General features: G+C 42.3%; 1 protein-coding gene across 1 annotated transcript in view; it reads right to left on the bottom strand.

Moving 5' to 3' along the window:
• The window catches only part of tshr (thyroid stimulating hormone receptor), an 88945-nt gene that overhangs the window by 13014 nt on the left and 54359 nt on the right, over window positions 1-21572 (bottom strand). The window contains exons 7-9 of the mRNA XM_063059112.1: window positions 20155-20223; window positions 4984-5061; window positions 2445-2633 (exon numbers count right to left, since the gene is read on the bottom strand). Of these exons, the coding sequence (XP_062915182.1) occupies window positions 2445-2633; window positions 4984-5061; window positions 20155-20223 (336 nt within the window). The remainder of the gene's footprint in view (window positions 1-2444; window positions 2634-4983; window positions 5062-20154; window positions 20224-21572) is intronic.

Raw genomic sequence — 21572 nt, 5'->3', positions numbered from 1 at the left:
GCAAACACCTCCTTCTCTGTAATCTGTACAGGGTCCATGTCCTCACTGCTGCATTGCCTCATGCCTTTCACCTGCAAGTCCGTCTCCCGAGTAAAAACAGATGCAAAAAATCCACTTAAGATCTTCCCCATTTCTTTCTGCTCACTTGATGCAAAGTGTTCCTTTACACAAACTTCTGTCACGTGCCCTGTCTCATTCCCTAATAGGAGATCAAGTATCGTACTCTCTCTAGTCGAGACTTCCATGCACTGATTAAGGAAACCTTCCTGAAGACATTTGACAAACTCTTTTCCATCCAGTTCTTTTACAGCATGGGAATCCCAGTCAATATATGGAAAGTTAAAATCACCTACTATCACAACCTTATGTTTCTTGTAACAATCTGCGATTTCTCTACAAACGTGCTCCTCTAAATCCCATGGATTGCTGGGTGGTCTATAATTAGCCCCATTAATGTGGTCACACCTTTCTTATTCCTCAGTTCGACTTATAATACCTCACTAGATGAATTCTCCAGTCTGTCTGTGTTATTTTCTCTGACTAGTAATGCCACAATTCCCCCTTTAATCCCTCCTGTTCTATCACATCTAAAACAACAGAACCCTGGAGCTGCCATCTTGCCCCTCCTGCAACCAAGACTCACTAAAGGCTATAATGTCATAATTCCATGTGCTGATCCATGCCCTAAGCTCATCTGACATTCCTACAATACTCCTTACATTGAAATATACGCAACTCAGAACATTAGTCCCTCCATGCTCAACCTTTTGACTAGTGGCCACATATGTAGGCTTGACAACAGCTTTCTCCACAACCACTCCACTATCTATTCTGGCACTCTGGTCCCCATCACCCTGCACCCATGCAACTCTAGTTTAAACCCAACACCCCCCCCCCCCCATGCAGCACCAGCAAACCTCCCCACTAGGACACTGGTCCCCCTCCAGATGCAAGCCATCCCATCTATGCAAGGCCCACCTTCCCTGGATGAGAGCCCAATGATCCAAAAACCTGAAGCCCTCCCTCCTGCACCACTCCTGAGCCATGTGTTAAACTGTATAATCTTCCTATTTCTGTTGTCACTAGCACATCGCACGGGTAGCAATCCTAAGATCACAACCCTGGGGATCCTGTCCTTTAACTTAGCACCGAATTCCTGAACTCACTTTCCAGTATCTCCTCACCTTCCCACCCACGTCTTTGCTATCGACATGGACCATGACCTTTGGTTGTTCACCTTCCCACTTAAGATTGTGGTGGACTTGATCCGAGAAATCCCTGACCCTGGCACCCGGAGGCAACATGCCATCCGGCAATCTTGTTCTCGTTCACAGAACCTCCTTTCTGTTCCTCTAACCAATGAACCCCCTGTCACTATAGTTCATCTCTTCTGAACTGCACAGCCAGACTCAGTGCCAGAGACCTGAACGCTAGGCTGGCTGGTGGCGCAATGGCATCAGCGCCGGACTCTGGAGCGAAGGCTCCCAAGTTCAAATCCAAGTTGGGCCATCCCCCCGAGCATGCTTTCCATCCGTGCCGGGTTGAGCGTCAAGCTAGCCACTCGGCCTCGTTAGAAAAAAAGGGTCCAGTCAGGAACCATATTGTGACCCGGTTAATCCAAAAGGAGGCCAATCCTGACATCATGCGCCCGACAAGAATGGCTGACTGTCTGGTGCGACATGCTAAAAAAAAACCTGAACTTTCATCTACCAAGTTCCCCCCACCACCCCCACGGTATCCAAATCTGTTGTTGAGGGGAACAATCACAGCAATGGCAGCCAACTCCCTTTACCTGTCCTCTCTATCAATCCCTCAGCCTTCCAGATGATCTGGAGTTCACCTAGCTCCAGTTCCAGCTTTTTAACGTGGTTTGTTAGATGCACTTCTTACAGGGACAATGCAGGCCTCCCTCCCTTCCCAAATCCCTCAGGGGCAGCATTCCACTGACCTGGCGTCCCAACTGCTCTAGATGTGCGATAAGAAAAAATAAATAACAAAAGAAAATCTACCTACGGCCTACGCCTCTTCTCACTGAAGCCTCGATGAGCCAAAGCACTCTAACACTGGCCCACTCACACAATGACCTCTCCGTTGAAATCTAACTTCTTTTTACTGGACCTTGCCAAGTGCCTAATGTCTCCCCAGGAACTGTGGCATGCAAAATGTGCTGACTGCCTTCTCCATCGCTTCTTTTAAACTCTCTCGCTTTATGCAATCCGATCATTCCTCAGGTCTACGACACACAAATTGTGCCAACCATCCTGCTCACTTTTTTCAAACTCTCTCTCCCTCTACACAACTCAATGATTGCTCGGGTGCTCAGAATGATGATAAAGCTGATTCTGATTCTGAAAAGCTCCTTGATGACAACTCACTGGTAAATTTTGGTGTCCACCATCCCATCTCTCTCCCTGGCCTGCCCTTTCCCAGGAGCTCACACTCACCCCTTGTTTTTCTTCCAGTTTTTAAAGGCGCAGCAGTGGCTTGGGTACGTGAGGTCGGCTCTCGTCAGGTGCAGGAACGTCTTCAGAGGAGGCAGCTTCTTCAGGGTCCATGTGTTCTTGGCCATCAGTTCTTTCAGTGGCTCCAGCCCTTTGGAAGGGAGGGAGTGCACACTAGTCTGGGACACATCCCTGGAGCAAGGTGATGGTGGGGGAGGAACAGTGGGGGAAAAAAGTCTTCCATCAGACGCAGAAAGCTGAAACCACGTACCCAAAGGACAGCTTTTATACAACTATTGAATGGTTCCCTAGTATGACAAAATGGACTCTTGACCTCGTCTACCTCAACATGGCTTTGCGTCTGATTGTCTACCTGACTGCACTTTACCTGTAACAGCAACACGCCATTCTGCGTTCTGTTATTGCTTTACCTTGTACCACCTCATAATTCAAGATTCAAGATTGTTTACTGTCATTTTATTGCACGAGTGTAAAGGAGATCGAAATAATTGTTAGTCCGGATCCGATGCAGCATAATAAAATACAATAAGCATAAAAATCACAATGAGAAAATCAAAAAGAGGACACAATAAATATAAATGCAATTCTAGAAAACACCATGTACTAGTAACTACATACATAGACTGATTGTATATACAGAACGTGACACTAGGTAATGTGCAATGCACTATGCACTCAATACACTGTGTCATCATCTGATCTGTATGAACAGTCTGCAAGACAAGCTTTTCTCTGTATCTTGCTACACATGGCAAAAATAAAGCAGCTCCAATTTTTTTTTTAAAGAGACACAGCATGGTAACAGCTGCTTTTGGCCCAATGGGCCTGCACAACCATGTAACCAATTAACCTAGTAGCCATATATCCGAGCACCCAGAGGAAACCCACTCGGTCATTGACAGAATGTCCAAGTTCCTTATAGACAGCAGTGGAGCTGAACAGCACCCCCCTCCCCACCGTTGGCACTGCAAAGTGTTATGTTAACCATTACACTACCACGCCAGGAAGAGTTCTGTGATACTAACGTCGAGTTGCTGTCCACCATGAACTCCCTCAGCCCTTTTATCAAACCAAACGGACTTGGATTGATAAAACCAAACCAGAAGTCAGAGTACAGGAAGGAGACAGAGAACATAATGCCCAGAAAACAACCTTCCTCCCAATGTCAACAAAAGAGCAGGTCATTGACATTAGGAATTGGGGCTGAACGCCAACACATCTGTATCAACAATGCTGAGGTGGAGATGGTTCGGAACTCCAGATTCCTCGGTGTAAACATCACCAATAGCTTGTCTTAGTCTTGCTACGTGCAAGAAATCACACTATGTCCTTGAAATCACACTATTTCCTCAGAAAGGTAAGGAAATTTGGCGTGAACCTGATGATCTTACAGATACACCCCAGAAAGCATCCTGTCCGGATGCATCATAGCTTGGTATGGCAACTGCTCTGCCCGAGATCTCATGAAATTATGAGTTATGAACAAAAACCACCCTCCCTGCCACTGATTGTCTACTCTTCCCACTGCCACAGGAAATCGGCCAGAGTAGTCAAGGACCTCTCCCACTTGCTCCTTATTGTCTGCCTGCACTACACTTTCTCTGTAACACTTCAATCGACATTGTTATTAACTTTCCTGTTGTACTACCTCTGAGTACGTGATCTATCCGGTCAAGTTGGCGCCAAACTGCAGCTTCCACGGAGATCACGGCTCAGACTTGTTTTTTTTAAAAGTTCTGGGGACAGAGAAGTGAGTTAGGGGTCAGGTTGGGATGTAGGGACAGTGATGTGGGGGTATTAGAGGTCAGATTAAGTTTAGGAACAGAGATGTGGAGGAGCTAGAGATCAGGCCTCAGCTCTGAACTTGGAGACCAGCGACGTGAAGGGGGATGAAGGATCCGTGAATCCGTGAACTTGGCTGACCCAAGTTGGTGGTTCTCTGGGTCGTACATCCACATGAGCAGGAGACACGAGGGCTGGTCAGATGGCGAGCCCGGAGCTCCCTGTCCTATCACTCGCTAGTCCTGGGGTCTATACCAAAGATCAAAGGTCAATCAGAAGTCTGGAACTTGACAACTGCTGGCCAAAGCCAGGAGACGGGAGGCCTGCCCGGGGATTGGAGGACTGTCGTCGTGTGCGAATGGGTGGGAGGAAGGAAAGGGGTTTGTTTTGCTGCTGTCGTGTTCTGCATTGTTCTGCTGAGCACAGTGGGGATGCTATGTTGACACCTGAATATGTGGTGATGGTAGTGGGCTGCCCCCAGCACACCCTTACATGTGCTTGCTGTTAACACAAATGACTTATTTCACTGTATGTTTCGATGTACAGGTGGTAAATAAATCTGAATTTCTATCTGGATGGCAAGCAAAACAAGGTTTTTCCTGACAATAATAAATCTATCAAAGATCCAAAGACTTGAGTGTCCCTATTCCATCCTCTATATCTCTTGTAGGCATCTGCCCCAAAACGTGGGAATCTTACAGCAAAATTCCCATCCGCCCAGTAAATGCCAGCTACTTACAGCAGGGTGGGTCCACTCAAGACCCCTGCAAAGACATCCTCGCTGAAAGATGATAAGAGCTTATTCTTGTGCAGGTATCTGTAAAAGACAAGATTCAAGCAGATCTTAATCCTGACACTTCACAACCAGAGGTGGAAACATCTAGACTCCCAAGATATTTTACTTGGTGTAAATGACTGCAAGAGTATCACCCCTTGATCAAGGCCGTTAATCAGGTCCTGACAACTGCTGTTTGGAGATGGGTAGCCAAGATAAGGAGACACAAGAGACTGCACTTGCTGGAATCTGGACCAACAAACTGGAGAAAGTAACAAAGAACACTACGGTACACTAAAGGCCTTTTGACCCACGATGTTGTGCTGATCTTTCAACCAACTCCAAAATCAATCTACCTCTTACATAGCTCTTCATTTTTCTATCATCCATGTGCCTAACTAAGAGTCTATGCCTCTGCCACCATCTGTGGCAGGACAGTTCCATGCATTCTCCACTCTCTGTGTAAAAAACATACATCCCGCCTATATTTTCCTTCCAAACATCTTAAAATTATGCCCCCCTTGTGATAGCCATTCCCACCCTGGGGGAGAAAAAATCTTTGACAGACTACTCACGCTAAGGGTCTCATCTTAAGACCATAAGATATAGCAGCAGAATTAGGCCATTTGGTCCATCAAGTCTGCTCTGCCATTTCATCATGGCTGATCCAATTTTCCTCTCAGCCCGTCCCCCAGTATCCCTTCATGCCCTGACTAATTAAGAATCTATCAACCTCTACCTTAAATACAGTTAATAACTTGCTTCCACAGCTGCCTGTGGCAAAGAATTCCACAAATTCACCACTCTCTGGTTAAAGAAATTCCTCCTCATCTCCCTTCCAAAAGAATCTCTTGATTCTGAGGCTGTGTCCTCTGGTCTTAGACACCTCACCATAGAAACACCCTCTCCACATCCACTCTATCAAGATTTTTAACCATTCGATAGCTTTCAATTAGGTCATCCCTCATTCTTCTGAATCCCAGTGAATACAGGCCCGGAGCTAACAAACACCCTTCATATGACAAGCCGTTAAAGCCTGGAATCATTTTTGTGAACCTCCTTTGAACCCTCTCCAGTTTCAGCACATCCTTTCAAAGATGAGGGCCCAAACCTGCTCACAATATTCCCAGTGAGGCCTCACCAGTGCTTTATAAAGTCTCAACATTACGTCCTTGCTTTTCTATTCTAGTCCTCTTGAAATGAACGCTAACATTGCATTTACCTTCCTTACCATAGATTCAACCTGTAAATGAACCTTAAAGGAATCCTGCACAAGGACTTCCAAGTCCCTTTACATCTCAGATTTTTGTATTTTCTCTCCATTTAGAAAATAGTCATCCTTTTCATTTCTTCTACCAAGGTGCAAATCTTCTGCAAACCTACCTTCTGCAAATCCAAGTACACAACATCAATCTATTCTCCTTTGTCTATCCTGCTTTTTACGTCTTCAAAGAATTCCAACAGGTTTGTCAGGCACAATTTTCTCTAAGGAAACCATGCTACTATGGCCTATTTTATCATGTGCCTCCAAGTATCCCCGAAACCACGTCCTTAACAATCAACTCCAACATCTTCCCAACCACTGAGGTCAGACTATCTGGCCTATAATTTCCTTTCTTCTCCCTTCTTGAAGGGTGAAATGACATTTGCAACTTTCTTGTCTTCCAGAATTTAATAATTCTTGAAAGATCATTATTAATGCCTCCACAATCTCTGCAGCCACCTCTTCTAGAACCCTGGGGCGTACACCATCTGGCCCAGGTAACTTACCCACCTTCAGGCCTTTCAGTTTCCCAAGTTATGGCGACTTCACACACTTCATGACCTCTAACATCTGGAACCTCATGACCTCTGACTACTGCTAGTGTCTTCCACAGGGAAGACTGATGCAAAATACTTACTCAGTTCGTCTGCCATTTCCTTGTCCTCTATTATTACCGCTCTGGCATCGTTTTCCAGTGGTCTGATATCCACTCTCATCTCTCTTTTATGTATCTGAAGAAACTTTTCGTACCCTCTTTGATATTATTAGCTAGCTTACTTTCATATTACATCTTTACCTTCTTAAATTATTTTTTGCTCCTTCTGTTGGTATTTGAAAGCTTCCCAATCCCCTAACTTCCCTCTAGTTTCTGTTCTATTATATGTCCTCTCTTTGGCTTTTATGTTGACTCTGAACCCCTAGTTTATCACCTCTGTTAAATCACCTCTCATCCTCCTTCGCTTCAAGGAGAAAAGCCCCAGCTCACTCAGCCTTTCGTAATAAGACATGCTCTCTAATCCAGGCAGCAGCCTGATAAATCTCCTCTGTACCACCTCTAAAGCTCCCACATACTTCCTATAGTGAGGGACCAGAACTGAACACAATACTCCAAGAGTGGTCTAACCAGGGCTTTATGGAGCTGCAACATTACCTCACGACTCTTGAACTCAGTCCCCTGACTAATGAAGGCCAATATACCTTCTTAACAACCCTATGAGCGTGTGCAACACCTTTGAAGGATCGATGGATTCCGGCGGCCCAACCAGCGGCAGGAGTAGGGCACAGCGACGAGGATTTGCGAGGGCTGGTGACGCTTATTTAAAAGTACAGAAGAGACAAGCTGGGTGGCCGTTGTTGGGAGTGGGCCAGTGGTGAGAGTAGGAATGTCAGGCATTGGCCCTGGCTAAGTTTCTGTTAAGGTTCCAATATTTTTTCTCTTTAACTGTAGTAACTGGCTGTTTTTACATTCTCCATGCAGGATGTGGGATCCCGAGAGACCCAGAATTCCCCAGGGAACTACATCTGGGTGAAGTGCATCCAGCTGCAGCTCCTTGAAGACCGTGTTAGGGATCTGGAGCAGCAGCTGGATGACCTTCGGCTTGTATGGGAGAGAGAGGAGATAATTGATCAAAGTTACAGGAAAGCAGTCCTGCAGAAGGCAAGTAGCTGGGTGACTGTCAGGAGAAATGGAAATGTAAATAGGCAAATAGCATAGAGCATCCCTGTGGCTATTCCTCTCAATAATAAGTATACCGTTTTGGATACAGTTGTCGAGGATGACCTCCCAAGGGAATGCCACCGAGACCAGGTTACTGTGCCTGAGCAGGGGGCCCATGGTGCAGAAGGGAAAGAGGAAAAAGAGGGGAGTGGCAGTAATAGGGGACTCAATAGTCAGAGGAACAGATAGGAGATTCTGTGGACGTGAACGGGACACCTGAAAGTTATGTTGCCTCTGCACACATCACCAGTTCATCCAAGGTCGTCATTACATCCTTAACTTCAGAATACTGACACTAATTCATTAAATGAAGTAATGATAGGTGATTTATTCTTATCTCCTTATTGCTGTACTTCTTCCTCGATTCCATGTTGCAGCACTATCCTCCCATTTCTGTTCTGAGTTTCCCCTACATGTTCTTTACTGTTAGACTAGGTCTAGCAATCAAATATTCAATTTCAGAATTTCTTCCCTGTTCTGTTTGCTAATTTATGATATTATGAAAGCTGCTCGAAACAGTAATTCTGGTTTGAAAGGGCAGTTAAAGAAGCCACATTTGTCAAACTGAAAAACCTATATGACACAACTTATCAGCTACTTTCAACACAGTTATGGTTAATGTTTACGCTAATTCTTAAAAAAGATAAGGAACCTACTGAATATGCATCTTACAGGCCTATATCTTTGCCGAATGTGAATTCTAAGATTTTTCCTAAAATATTGGCAATGAGACTGGAGAATGTATTGCCTCAAATTATTTCTGTCGATCAGACTGGATTTATTAAAAATCGTTACTCCTACTTTAATATTAGGAGATTAATGAATATTGTTTATACTTCTTCACTTAGAACTCCAGAATGCGTCATTTCATTGGATGCTGAGAAAGCTTTTGATAAGAGTCGAATGGACATACCTGTTTAATACGCTTGAGAAATTCAATTTTAGTCCAATATTTATATCTTGGATTAAATTGATATACCTTACTCCTTTGACTTTGGTATTCACCAATAATCAAAGATCTCCCTTTTTTCAGTTATTTCATGGTACTAGGCAGGGCTGCCTTCTTAGTCCATTATTATTCGATATTGCCCTGGAACCGTTAGCTATTGCTATTCGTGACTCTCCTAATATATTTGGTATTACCCGTGGGAATGCGATACATAAATTATCACCATATGCAGATGATTTACTATTATATATTTCTAACCCTCAGAAATCCATTCCGGCAGTATTATCTTTGCTTGCTCAGTTTAGTAGTTTTTCAGGTTATAAATTGAATCTTAGCAAGAGTGAACTTTTTCCATTAAATATGCAGGCTCCCATTTATAGATGTTCACCATTTAGACTGATTACTATTATCTGGGGGTTAAAATTGCTAACAGGCATAAGGAATTATTCAAGCTCAATTTTTCACTGTTAATTAGTCAGGTTAAACAATTGCTTACTAAATGGTCCCCATTGTCTCTATCACTGATTGGCCGAATCAATGCTATTAAAATTACTATTCTACCTAAATTTTCATATCTATTTCAAGCGGTACCAATTTTTATTCCTAAATCTTTTTCTGATACTATTGATTCTAAAATTTCCTCTTATATATGGCAGAATAAAAATCCTAGGTTAAGTAAAAAAATATTTACGGTAGTCCAAGAAAGGTGGTGGTTTAGCACTGCCGAATTTAAGATTCTATTATTGGGCAATTAATATTCGATATTTAATATTCTGGACACAAGATTGGAATATAATTCCAAGTCCACAATGGGTCAACCTCGAAAGTCACTCTGTACAAGGGTTTTCATTAGTTTCTATTTTAGGATCTTCACTGCCCTTTGTGTTTTCTAAATTGAAAAAACAAACGGTTAATCCAATAATTAAACATACATTACAAATATGGTTCCAATTTTGTAAATTTTTTGGCCTGAATAAATTTATATTATCAAGCCCTATTATATCTAATTTTTTTTTCCAACCCTGTTATGGATCAAGCCTTTTTGATATGGAAAATGAAGGGAATAACATGTTTCTGTGATTTATTTTTGAATAACTGTTTCATGTCTTTTGAACAGTTGTCTAATAAATATAACTTGTCCAGATCCTATTTTTTTTAGATATTTACAAATAAGAAACATTTTAAATACCATGCTGCCTACATTTCCGATTTCATACCCAACTGATATCATGGAAAAAAATTTAGGCTTAAATCCTTATCAGAAGGGATTAATAGCAACTATTTATGATATAATTATGAAAATACAGCCAGGTATATCTGATAAAATTAAAAATGAATGGGAAAGGGAACTTCAACTTCACTTACCTATAGAGAAATGGGAGAAAAATTTTCAGTTAGTTAGCTCTTCCTCTAAATGTGCTAAACATACGCTGATACAACTTAAGGTAGTGCATAGGGCCCATATGCCTAAAGATAAACTAGCTCATTTTTACTCCCATGTAAATCCTATTTGTGACAGATGTCACTCTGAGGTGGCTTCTTTGACTCATACATTCTGGACCTGCCCTCTCTTGGAAAAATATCTTTGTGGATAATGAGGTAGGTTTTCAAAGCTTGCAGAGAGATTTGGGCCAGTTAGAAGAGTGGGCTGAAAGATGGCAGATGGAGTTTAATGCTGATAAGTGTGAGGTGCTACATTTTGGTAGACTAATCAAAATAGGACATACATGGTAAATGGTAGGGCATTGAGGAATGCAGTAGAACAGAGGGATCCAGGGATAATGTTGCATAGTTCCCTGAAGGTGGAATCTCATGTGGATAGGGTGGTGAAGAAAGCTTTTGGTATGCTGGCCTTTATAAATCAGAGCATTGAGTATAGGAGTTGGGATGTAATGTTAAAATTGTACAAGGCATTGGTGAGGCCAAATTTGGAGTACTGTGTACAGTTCTGGTCACCAAATTATAGGAAAGATGTCAACAAAATAGAGAGTACAGAGGAGATTTACTAGAATGTTACCTGGGTTTTAGCACCTAAGTTACAGAGAAAGGTTGAACAAGTTAGGTCTTTATTCTTTGGAGCGTAGAAGATTGAGGGGGGACTTGATAGAGGTATTTAAAATTATGAGGGGGATTGATAGAGTTGACGGGGATAGGCTTTTTCCACTGAGAGTGGGGGAGATTCAAACAAGAGGGCATGGGTTGAGAGTTAAAGGGAAAAAGTTTAGGGGTAACAAGAGGGGGAACTTCTTTACTGAGAGAGTTGTAGCTGTGTGGAATGAGCTTCCAGCAGAAGTGGTAGAGGCAGGTTCGATTTTGTCATTTAAAAAAAAATTGGATAGGTATATGGACAGGAAAGGAAAGGAGGGTTATGGGCTGAGTGCAGGTTGGTGGGACTAGGTGAGAGTAAGAGTTCGGCATGGACTAGAAGGGCTGAGATGGCCTATTTCCGTGCTGTAATTGTTATATGTTATTTGGTTATGTCATTTCAACAGTTTTGCGTTTTGATTTACAACTCCATCCCATTATGGCAATTTTTGGTTTGCCAATGATGGAACATAACTCTTTATCCTCTTCAGCCTGTCGTATGATCACATTTGTTACATTAATGGCCAGAAGATCCATTTTATTGAATTGAAAAGAGACCAATCCTCCTACTATATTTCAATGGTTTTCTCACACTAAATCATGTTTAAATTTAGAAAAAATCAGAAGTGTCATTTTTGATCCTTCTGTTAAATTTGAAGAGACTTGGAAGCCATTTATCCAACATTTTCATGTGATGTAGCTTGACCTTTTCCGAATCCTTTTTAGTAACTTAGAATATATGAATAGAGGAGTGGAGCTGACAACATTAATGAATGTATTCGATCTAATATATTGGTTCAGCCATGTGTTGTTCTGTTCGTTTTTTTTTGTTTTTTGGGGTCTTTCTTTGTGATATCCTTTTCTCTTTATTTCTTTTCTCTTCATGGTTGATTATATTAAGAGTCTGGAAGTCTATTACACTTGTATTGTTTGCAGTTTCTCTTGTATATGTTTATTACCAATAATGTAATTCCAATCTCTTTATATCACCATTGTTATTATGTTTATGAACTTGAAAACTAATAAAAAGATTAAAAAAGAAAGAGAACGCAGTGCTAACATCTCTAGCCCAGTACCTCCACAACAGTTCACACCTCCATTCATGCAAAGGCAAGACCAATGAACTCTCATTATCTCTACGACTCTTAACAACTCTCATGTAATTGGTATACCTTTAAACAACTCAGAATTTATAAACCAGAAGACTACCCACCACGGATCAGTCCTGAAGAAGCTTCTCAGATGAGTGGTGAATCATAGAAACATAGAAAACCTACAGCACAATACAGGCCTTTCGGCCCACAAAGTTGTGCTGAACATGTCCCTACTTTAGAAATTACTAGGCTTACCCACAGCCCTCTATTTTTCTAAGCTCCATGTTCCTATCCAAAAGTCTCTTAAAAGACCCTATCGTATCCGCCTCCACCACCGTTGCCGGCAGCCCATTCCACGCACTCACCACTCTCTGTGTAAAAAGCTTACCCCTGACATCTCCTCTGTACCTACTCCTTAGCACCTTAAACCTGTGTCCTCTTGTAGCAACCATTTCAGCCCTGGGAAAAAGCCTCTGACTATCCACACGATCAATGCCTCTCTTCGTCTTATACACAGCAAGTCCAGTTACCTTAGAACATAGAAAATTTAGTTCAAATTAGCCCTTTGGCCCACGACATTGTGCCGACCATGTGTAACCTACTCTAGAAACTGCCTAGAATTTCCCTACTGCATTGCCCGCTAGTTTTCTAAGCTCCATGTACCTATCTAAGAGTCTCTTAAAACATCTGATTGTATCTGCCTCTACCACCTTCACTGCCAGTGCATTCCATGCACCCACCACTCTCTGTGTGAAAAATTTGCCACTTGTACCTACTTACAAGCACCTTAAAACTATGTCCACTCGTGTTAGCCATTTCAGCCCTGGGAAAAAGCCTCTGGCTATCCACACGATCAATGCCTCTCAACATCTTATACACCCATCAGGTCACCTCTCATCCTCCTTCACTCCAAGGAGGGAAAAGGCCAAATTCACTCAGACTATTCTCATAAGGCATACTCTCCAATCCAGGTAACATCCTTGTAAATCTCCTCTGCACTCTCTCTCTCTAGGACAAGAGGGCATGACTTCAGGATTGAAGGACGTCCATTTAGAACTGAGATGCTGAGAAATTACTTTAGTCAGAGGGTGGTAAATCTGTGGAATTTGTTGCCACGAGCGGCTATGGAGGCCAAGTCATTGGGTGTATTTTAGCTTCTTGATTAGCCAGGGCATCTAAGGGTATTGGGGTGAAGGCAGGGGAGTGGGAATGACTGGAAGAATTGGATCAGCCAATGACTGAATGGCAGAGCAGACTTGATGGGCCAAATGGCCTACTTCTGCTCCTATATCTTATGGTCCCCCAGGTGCCATGGTCAGAGATGGCTCGGATCGCGTCCACAGCATTCTATTTTGTAGTACAAAACTATTTAGTACAAAATAGTACTATTTTGCACTATTATTTACTTTTATACATATATATTCTTACTGTAATTTTTAGTATTTTTATATATATTAAACTGCAGTCCAAATGCAAATTTCACAATATTTATCAGGGATAATAAATCTGATTCTGAACTAGAGCTGAGGACACTTCACAGTTCTGAACTCTGCAGGTGACACAACGCTTGGAAAAGTGGGAACAAGGGAGGAAAACATTCCCAGATTCCTAGAGGATACAGGCAATGGAATGTAGGAGATGAAGTCAGCTCAGAGGAATTTGAGGAGGTTCAAGAGGGTAGGAAAAAGTCAGGAGAGCCAAAGCTTACAAAATGGTACAATGTTTAAAAGGGAGCAAGAAATATTATAGGAGATACCTAACCAGATAGAATTAATTCCATTAGACAGCTAAGTGTGTGTTCTATGTCTACATGGTCATGGAACTAGCCTGTCAATGGATTAAATTGACGGGCTAGTTCCATGACCATTGAAATCACACCTAGCAAGAGCAAACTTTTCTTCCATAAGGGTAATTGTGAACTGAAAAGGAGTTTAGAAAAACAGTTCAGTGAGTGGTTTAAGGATGCCAATGCTGACAATGGTTTCCGAGCTCTGAGAAGTTAATTAATGATATTCCCAGCTGTCGTAATGGGAATCCAACTCATGTCTCTGGAAGCAAAGCATGGAGCTACGTTAACTATTTACTGGCAGAAGTAAATCGTGCTTCTTGAGAAGGTTGATTTCACCAGCCAGATGCTTAAAGAGGGAACAGTGTCTGTGATTACTCTCCTCACCAGTACTGAAGATCCAATCCCAGCTCCTCATGACTGCTACTCCAAAGCCTCTTGCAAATGTCTTTTTAAACATGGCTAGTGTTAAGAGTGCATCAATTCCACTAGAAACCTTGGGGCAGTGTGGTGCCAGGGTAAATAAACCCTCACCTTTCCCACCCACCTGGCTTCGCCTATCATCTTTTAGCTAGTACACCTTCCCCTCCCCCCACTGTTTTATTCTGGCATCTTCCCCTTTCCTTCCTTTCCAGTTCTAAGAAGGGTCTTATTTCCCTCCATAGATGTTGCCTGATCTGCTGACTTCCTCCAGCATTTTGTGTGCTTTGCTCTGGAATTGCAGCACCTGCAGAATCTCTTGTGCTTATAAATAAATCTCCTTTCCTTTTAAATCTAGCAACTTTCCATCACTGCCTGCTGTTATTGCGGCGACTCTGTCAGTTCTTGCAATGGTTCTTTGCTCTCTGTACCTCCTAATTCCCTTTCCAAGTTGATCAGACAATAGGCATCCGTTAGTCTCGTGAGACTGTGGATTTGCGCCTTGGAAGGTTTCCAGGGCGCAGGCCTGGGCAAGGTTGTATGGAAGACCAGCAATTGCCCATGCTGCAAGTCTCCCCTCTCCACACCACTGATGTTGTCCAAAGGAAGGGCACTAGGGCCGATACAGCTTGATACACCGGTGTCGTCGCAGAGCAATATGTGGTTAAGTGCCTTGCTCAAGGTCACAACACGCTGCCTCAGCTGAGGCTCGAACTAGCGACCTTCAGATCACTAGACCAACGCCTTAACCACTTGGCCATGTGCCAACACAATAGATCAGATGATAGTGTGCTATAGAGTCATGGAACAGGAACAGGCCATTTGGCCCAATGGGTCCCTCTGGCTATCAACCACCAATTTATACCAACACATAGAAACAAGAGAATCTGAATATACTGGAAAATCAGAGTATCATACATAAAATGCTGAAGGAATTCAGCAGATCAGACAGCATCTATGGAGATGTTCTATCCTTCATCAGGACTGGAAAGGAAGGGGAAAGAAGAAGGTGGGGTAAGGGGAAGGAGCTCGAGCTGGAAGATGATAGGTGAGGCAGGTAAGAGGGAAAGTAGGTGGGTGGGATGGTGAGAAGTTGGGAGGTGATAGGTAGAAAGAGAAAATGGCTGAAGAAGGAATCTGATGGGAGAGAAAAGTGGACCATGGGAGAAAAGGAAGGAGGAGGGGTACCAGTGGGAGGTGATAGGCAGATGAGAAGGGATCCAGAATGGGGAATGGAAAGAAAGAGAAGGGGTAGAAATTACGGGAAGTTAGAGAAATTGATGTACATGCCATCAGGTCGGAGTTTACCTAGACAGTGTATGAGGTGTTGTGCCTCCAACCTGAGAGTGGCTTCATCATGGAGGTAGAGGAAGCAATAGACCAACAAGTTGGAATGGGTATGGGGATTGGAATTAAAACGGTTGGCTACCAGGAAATTCTGCTTGTTGAGGGTAGAGCAAAGGAATTCAATAAAAGTGGTCTCCCAATCTATGTTGGGTCTCACCAATGTAGAGGCATTTATGCCAAGTCCACGTTATTATCTCCACATTCCCCCCCTCCGCCCCAAATCCTACTCATCTAAATCCTAGTGGCAATTTCCAATTGTCAATTATGAGGGCTATTGAATTGGGCAAACGCAAGCAGGCTTTTTCCTTGTAGGTTAGGGGTGAAAGGTGAAATACTTCTGGGGACCTTCTTCACTCAGACGTTTGTGCAAATGTGGGACAAGACGTGGAAGTGATGGTTGCAGGTTTGATTGCAACACTTTAGAGAAGTTTGGTGGCGTAGTGGCATCAGTGCCGGACTTTGGGATGAAAGGTCCCGAGTTTGAATCCAGCCGGTTCCCCTGCACGCTTTCCATCCGTGCTGGGTTACGAGCTGGTGATCTCTTTGGAAACTCACCCGGCAGAAGGCAATGGCAAACTACTGCTGTGACTTGCCTTGTACACGGTTCCCCACTACATCAGAGAGGCGTGGAGGGAAATCGTCCGCTAACCGGAGAAACTCCAGATGTGACGTACCTTTCCTTTCCTTTGTATTGAAGTATATAGTACAGACATGAATAGGAGGGGTATTGAGAGATGTAATCCAGGTGTGGGTTAATGGGACTAGGTGGAAAACCAGGATGGCATGGATCAGATGGGCTGAAGAGTCTGTCCCTCTACTGTGGTGTTCTATGACTCTTAATTAACCGCACATCATCAGGAGGGACCCAGAGCACTCGGGGACACCCACATATTCACAGGGAGAACATGCAGACAAGACCAGAGGTGGGGATTGAACACTGGTGTATGGTGCGGCTCAGCTAACTGCGCCATTGAGACTTGCGGGCAAGTCCTGCTGTGCTGAAAAGTCACTTGTATTCTCTGCTTCTTCAGGTGACCTCAGAATGTATGATGGAATCAAGCTGCAGACAACATATGGCTAGGGTCAACGCTGTAGAAGATTGCAGTAGCCCACTGTGCATGGAAAAATCCCAGTAAACTGCGGTCTGCTGCTTGAGTATTATTACCCGTGGGATAGAGACTGGTCAAGGTACCGGGGTGGTGTCAAACCCCCTTGTCTTTCTTCAAACCATTCCATCCATCCCAGACTTGATTGATCCTCTAAACTCTCAAGGATGGATATCCCCAGTAGTAGAACAGTTTGCACAGCCAGTCTCTGGTTTAGACATCATTCAATTTTTCACTGGCCTGACAGACTGCAATGTCTTATGTTCTAGGGACTATTCTCCAGCATTTACCAGGATGACCATAAGACCATGAGACGCAGGAGCAGAATTACTCCATTCGGCCCATCGGGTCTGCTCCGCCATGCTATCATGGCTGATTAATTTTCCCTCTCAAGCCTATTCTCCTGCCTTCTCACTATAGCCTTCGACGCTCAACTCCCCCACTATAGGAAACATCCTCTCAACTCTATCTCAGCTTTTCCATATTTGATAGGCTTTACTAAGGTTTCCTCCATCATTCTTCTAAACTCCAGCAAGTACATGCCAAGAGCCATCAGATGTTCCTCATACGTTAACCGTTTCATTCTCAGGATCATTCTCCTGAATCTCCTCTGGATAACAGGCCCAAAACTGCTCACAATACTCCAAATGTGGACTGACCAAGGCCTTATTAAGCATCTGCACTACATCTGAAACACCGCCTGGAGGAGAGGATGGACAAACTTGGTTTGCTTTTCCTGGAGCAGTGGAGGTTGAGGGGAGACCTATTAGAAGTTTATAACATTATGGCAGGCACACAGAGACAGCGAATATTTTTTTCAAACTGTGTAATATTAGAGGCATGACCTTACCTTTGATTGGTTGAATTAATACTATTAAGATGATTATTTTACCTAAATTTTTGTATCTATTTCAGGCGGTATCAATTTTTATCCCTAAATCTTTTTTTTTGATATTATTGATTCTAAAATTTCTTCATATATATGGCAGAATAGAAATCCCAGGTTAAGTAAGAAATATTTACAGAAATAAAAAAAAGGTTGTTTGGCTTTGCCGAATCTTAGATTTTACTACTGGGCAATCAACATTCGATGTTTTGGACACAAGAATTGGATGAAACTCAAAGTCCACAATGGATGAATCTCGAGCAGGAGTCTGTACAGGGTTTTTCGCTGGCTCCTATTCTAGGAGCTGCACTTCCCTTTGCACTTACTAAATTAAATAAACAAATGATAAATCCAATAATTAAACATGCAATATGAATATGGTTTCAATTTCGTAAATTCTTTGGATTGAACAAATTTATCTTGTCAAGTTCTATTATATCTAATTTTTTCTTTCAACCATCTAGAATTGACCAAGCTTTTTTTTTCTATGGAAGACAAAGGGAATAACATGTTTTCGTGATTTATTCATGGTAACTGTTTTATGTCTTCTGAACAGTTGTCTAATAAATATAATTTGCCCGCCTAGATCACACTTTTTCAGATTAGAACCTTTTTGAACACTCTTTATCTACCTTTCCAATATCACATCAGATTGAAGTTACAGAAAATTTTTTTAGGTTTAAACCCCTTTCAGAAGAGTTTAATAGCAATTATTTATGATCTGGTTACAAAAATACATCTAGGTACATCTGAATTAAGTATGAGTGGGAAAGAGAACTTCAAATATCTTTATCTACAGAGGAATGGGAAAAAATTCTTCAATTAGTCAATACTTTTTCAATGTGTGCCAGACACACCTTGATACAGTTTAAGGTGGTTCTCATGGCTCATATATCCAAGGATAAGTTAGCTTGATTTTATTGCCATATAAATCCTATTTGTGATAGATGTAATTCTGAGGTAGCTTCCTTGACACATATGTTCTGGTCTGTCCTCTTTTAGAAAAACATCGGAAAGATATTTTTGATATTATTTCAGCAGTTCTGCGTATTGATTTACAACCTCATCCTATTACTGCAATTTTTGGACTACCAGTGACAGACTCTAGTCATTTATCCATGTCAGTTTGTCGTCTAATTGCATTTGTTACATTAATGGCCAGAAGATCTATTCTATTTAAATGGAAAGATTCTAATTCCCCCACTACATTTCAATGGTTTCCCCAAACGATAGCATGCCTAAACTTGGAAAAAAAATTAGGAATGGTACTATGGATCCCTTGGTTAAATTTCAAGAAACTTGGAGGCTACTTATTCAATATTTTCATATGATGTAAGTTGACCCTTTCTGAATCCTTTGTAGTAATTTTTTTTGTTCATGTATAGAGGAGCAGAGTTAACAACAAATAATTTTAGCCAAGGTAATATGACAGCCCAAGCTTTGTTTGTTTTTTTTTCAGTTTAGTTTTTTAATTTAGTTTAGGGGGTTTTCTTTTCCTCTTTTTATAAAATATCTTTTTCATGGTCAATTACAATGAGATTGGGAGGCTAAACTATATTTGCTATTTGGAATTTGTGCTTGTACATGTTATTATTGTAATCCCGATCTCTATGTATCATTACTATTATTGTTAAGTTTAATTTTGAAACTTAATAGAAAGAATTGAAAAAGAAAGAGGCATGCACTTGAGGGGAAGGGGTGAAATTCAGGAATAAGAGGCTTTTAGATAAACTGTGCAGAGAATGGAGGGATATTGACCATGTGTAGACAAAAGGGATTAGTTTAGTTAGGTGTTTAATTACTAGGTTAACTAGTTCATCACAACATCAAAAGGCTTGTCCCCTCAGTTCTGTGAATCTCCCATCCATATCCTACCTTGTTTCCACTGGAATATTGTCCTCATTATACAGGTTTCACAGGATACACGTCTGCTGGCAGTCACATCTCTACGTTGGCTGCTGCTTGGGTCACTTCTCCTGCACCTACCTTACCCCCACCTTTTCTCAATTCTCTCCTCTTCCTCCTTTTAGGAATTTGTTACCTATGAGTTCCATATCATTCAATCCCACTTCCCAATTCTTCTGCTGAAGTGTTGGGATTGTGCCATGGGATATCAGATCCACAACGCACTACAGCACAGAAACAGGCCCTCCGCCCATCTAGTCCATGCTAACCTGTTACTCTGCCTAGTCCCATCGACCCACACTGGGACCCCACCCTACCGTACTCCACCTATCCATGAACTGTACTGTTCAAACTTTTCTAAAATGTTGATATCAAGCCCGCATCCACCACTTTCACTGATTCCGTATTGTCTTATAATGCTTTATGCTCTAAGTTCTGTAACTTCAAAGCAATGCATGTTGGACTTCCAGCGACTACTAACAATGTAAACTAACTTTGTGCCAATCCTTAGGTGCACTCTGTGAGCCGTAAACTAGGCATCTACTTTGCACCCTGTTCGATAAAGGTAATACCTACACAGCATCTAGTTTGGTTCCATTAAAGGCGTAAGCTTGGACCTTAGTGAAGCCATTGTTGTAGAGCTTTCTGTGAGGAAGGAAACACAACAGAAGCCATTAATCTGACAATAAAACACGCTTCGAAGTTCAAAGTAAATTTATTATCTAAGTGCATATATGTCACCATATATAACCCTGAGATCCATTTCCTTGTGGGCATACTCGACAAATCCAATCACCACAACAAAATCAATGAAAGACTGCACCAACTGCATGTTGGTTTCCAAAATCAAGTTCCAGTTCAAGTTTATTGCCATTCAACATGTATACAGCTAAATGAGATATCATTCCTCTGGTGACAGGATGCAAAAATATGCTGTGTGTATAGTCACACACAACACATATAGTTACAATGCAGCACACACAGTCACAAAGTAATATTAGCACAAGTCCCTAAGTGACATGGCCTGAAGATTGACAAGCTGACATAAAGTGCAAGGTACATATTTATCTAAGACCGTATAATGTTACTGTTACAGTATATAGTATGGTGCTATTATAATAAAACAATCAGTCGCATAAATATGTGAAACAGCAGCAATAAAAGATGAAAGGTAACTGGTGCAAAATGAGAGTGTGTCTGTGAATTGGGGAGTAGGTGGGGGGTGTTGGCAGGGCATTCAGAGAGGGTGTACACGTGTGTTGACTGAAATCTAACATCCTGGGGGGGTGGGTGGGAAGAAGCTGTTACCCGTCTGACACTTCTGCTTCCTATGAGGTTGGGTGAGATTAAATCTAGGGGTCATAGGTTCGGGTTAAAGGTGAAATTTTTAAGGGGACCCAAGGGAGAACTTAGAAACATAGGAACATAGAAAACTTACAACACAATACAGGCCCTTCAGCCCACAAAGTTGTGCCGAATATGTCCCTTCCTTAGAAATTACTAGGGTTACCCATAGCCCTCTATTTTTCTAAACTTCTTCATTCAGACAGTGGTGCGAGTGTGGAACAAACTGCCAGAGGAAGTGGTGGACGCAAGTTTGATTACAACATAAGACGATAACACATAGGAGCAGAATTAGGTTATTCAGTTCATCAAGTCTGTTCTGCCACTCCATCATGGCTGATCCCGGATATCATTCAACACCACACACCTGCCTTCTCACTATGTCCTTTGATGCCCTGACCGATCCGAAAGTGATCAATTTCCACCTTAAATATACCCACGGACTTGGCCTCTGCATTCTGTGGCAGAGCATTCCACAGATTTACTACTATCTGGCTAAAATAATTCCTTCTTACCTCTGTTCTCAAAGGTCGCCCCTCAATTTTGAGGCTGTACCTTCTAGGTCTGGATACCCACACCAAAGGAAACACCTCTCCACATCCTCCCTCCACACCTAGTCTTTTCAACATTTGGTAGGTTTCAATGACATC

Source organism: Mobula hypostoma, chromosome 1, assembly GCF_963921235.1.
Source record: "Mobula hypostoma chromosome 1, sMobHyp1.1, whole genome shotgun sequence".
Lineage (NCBI taxonomy): Eukaryota > Metazoa > Chordata > Chondrichthyes > Myliobatiformes > Myliobatidae > Mobula > Mobula hypostoma.
The sequence above is the reverse complement of the archived record's forward strand: the minus strand, read 5'-3'. Positions and strand labels throughout refer to the sequence as shown.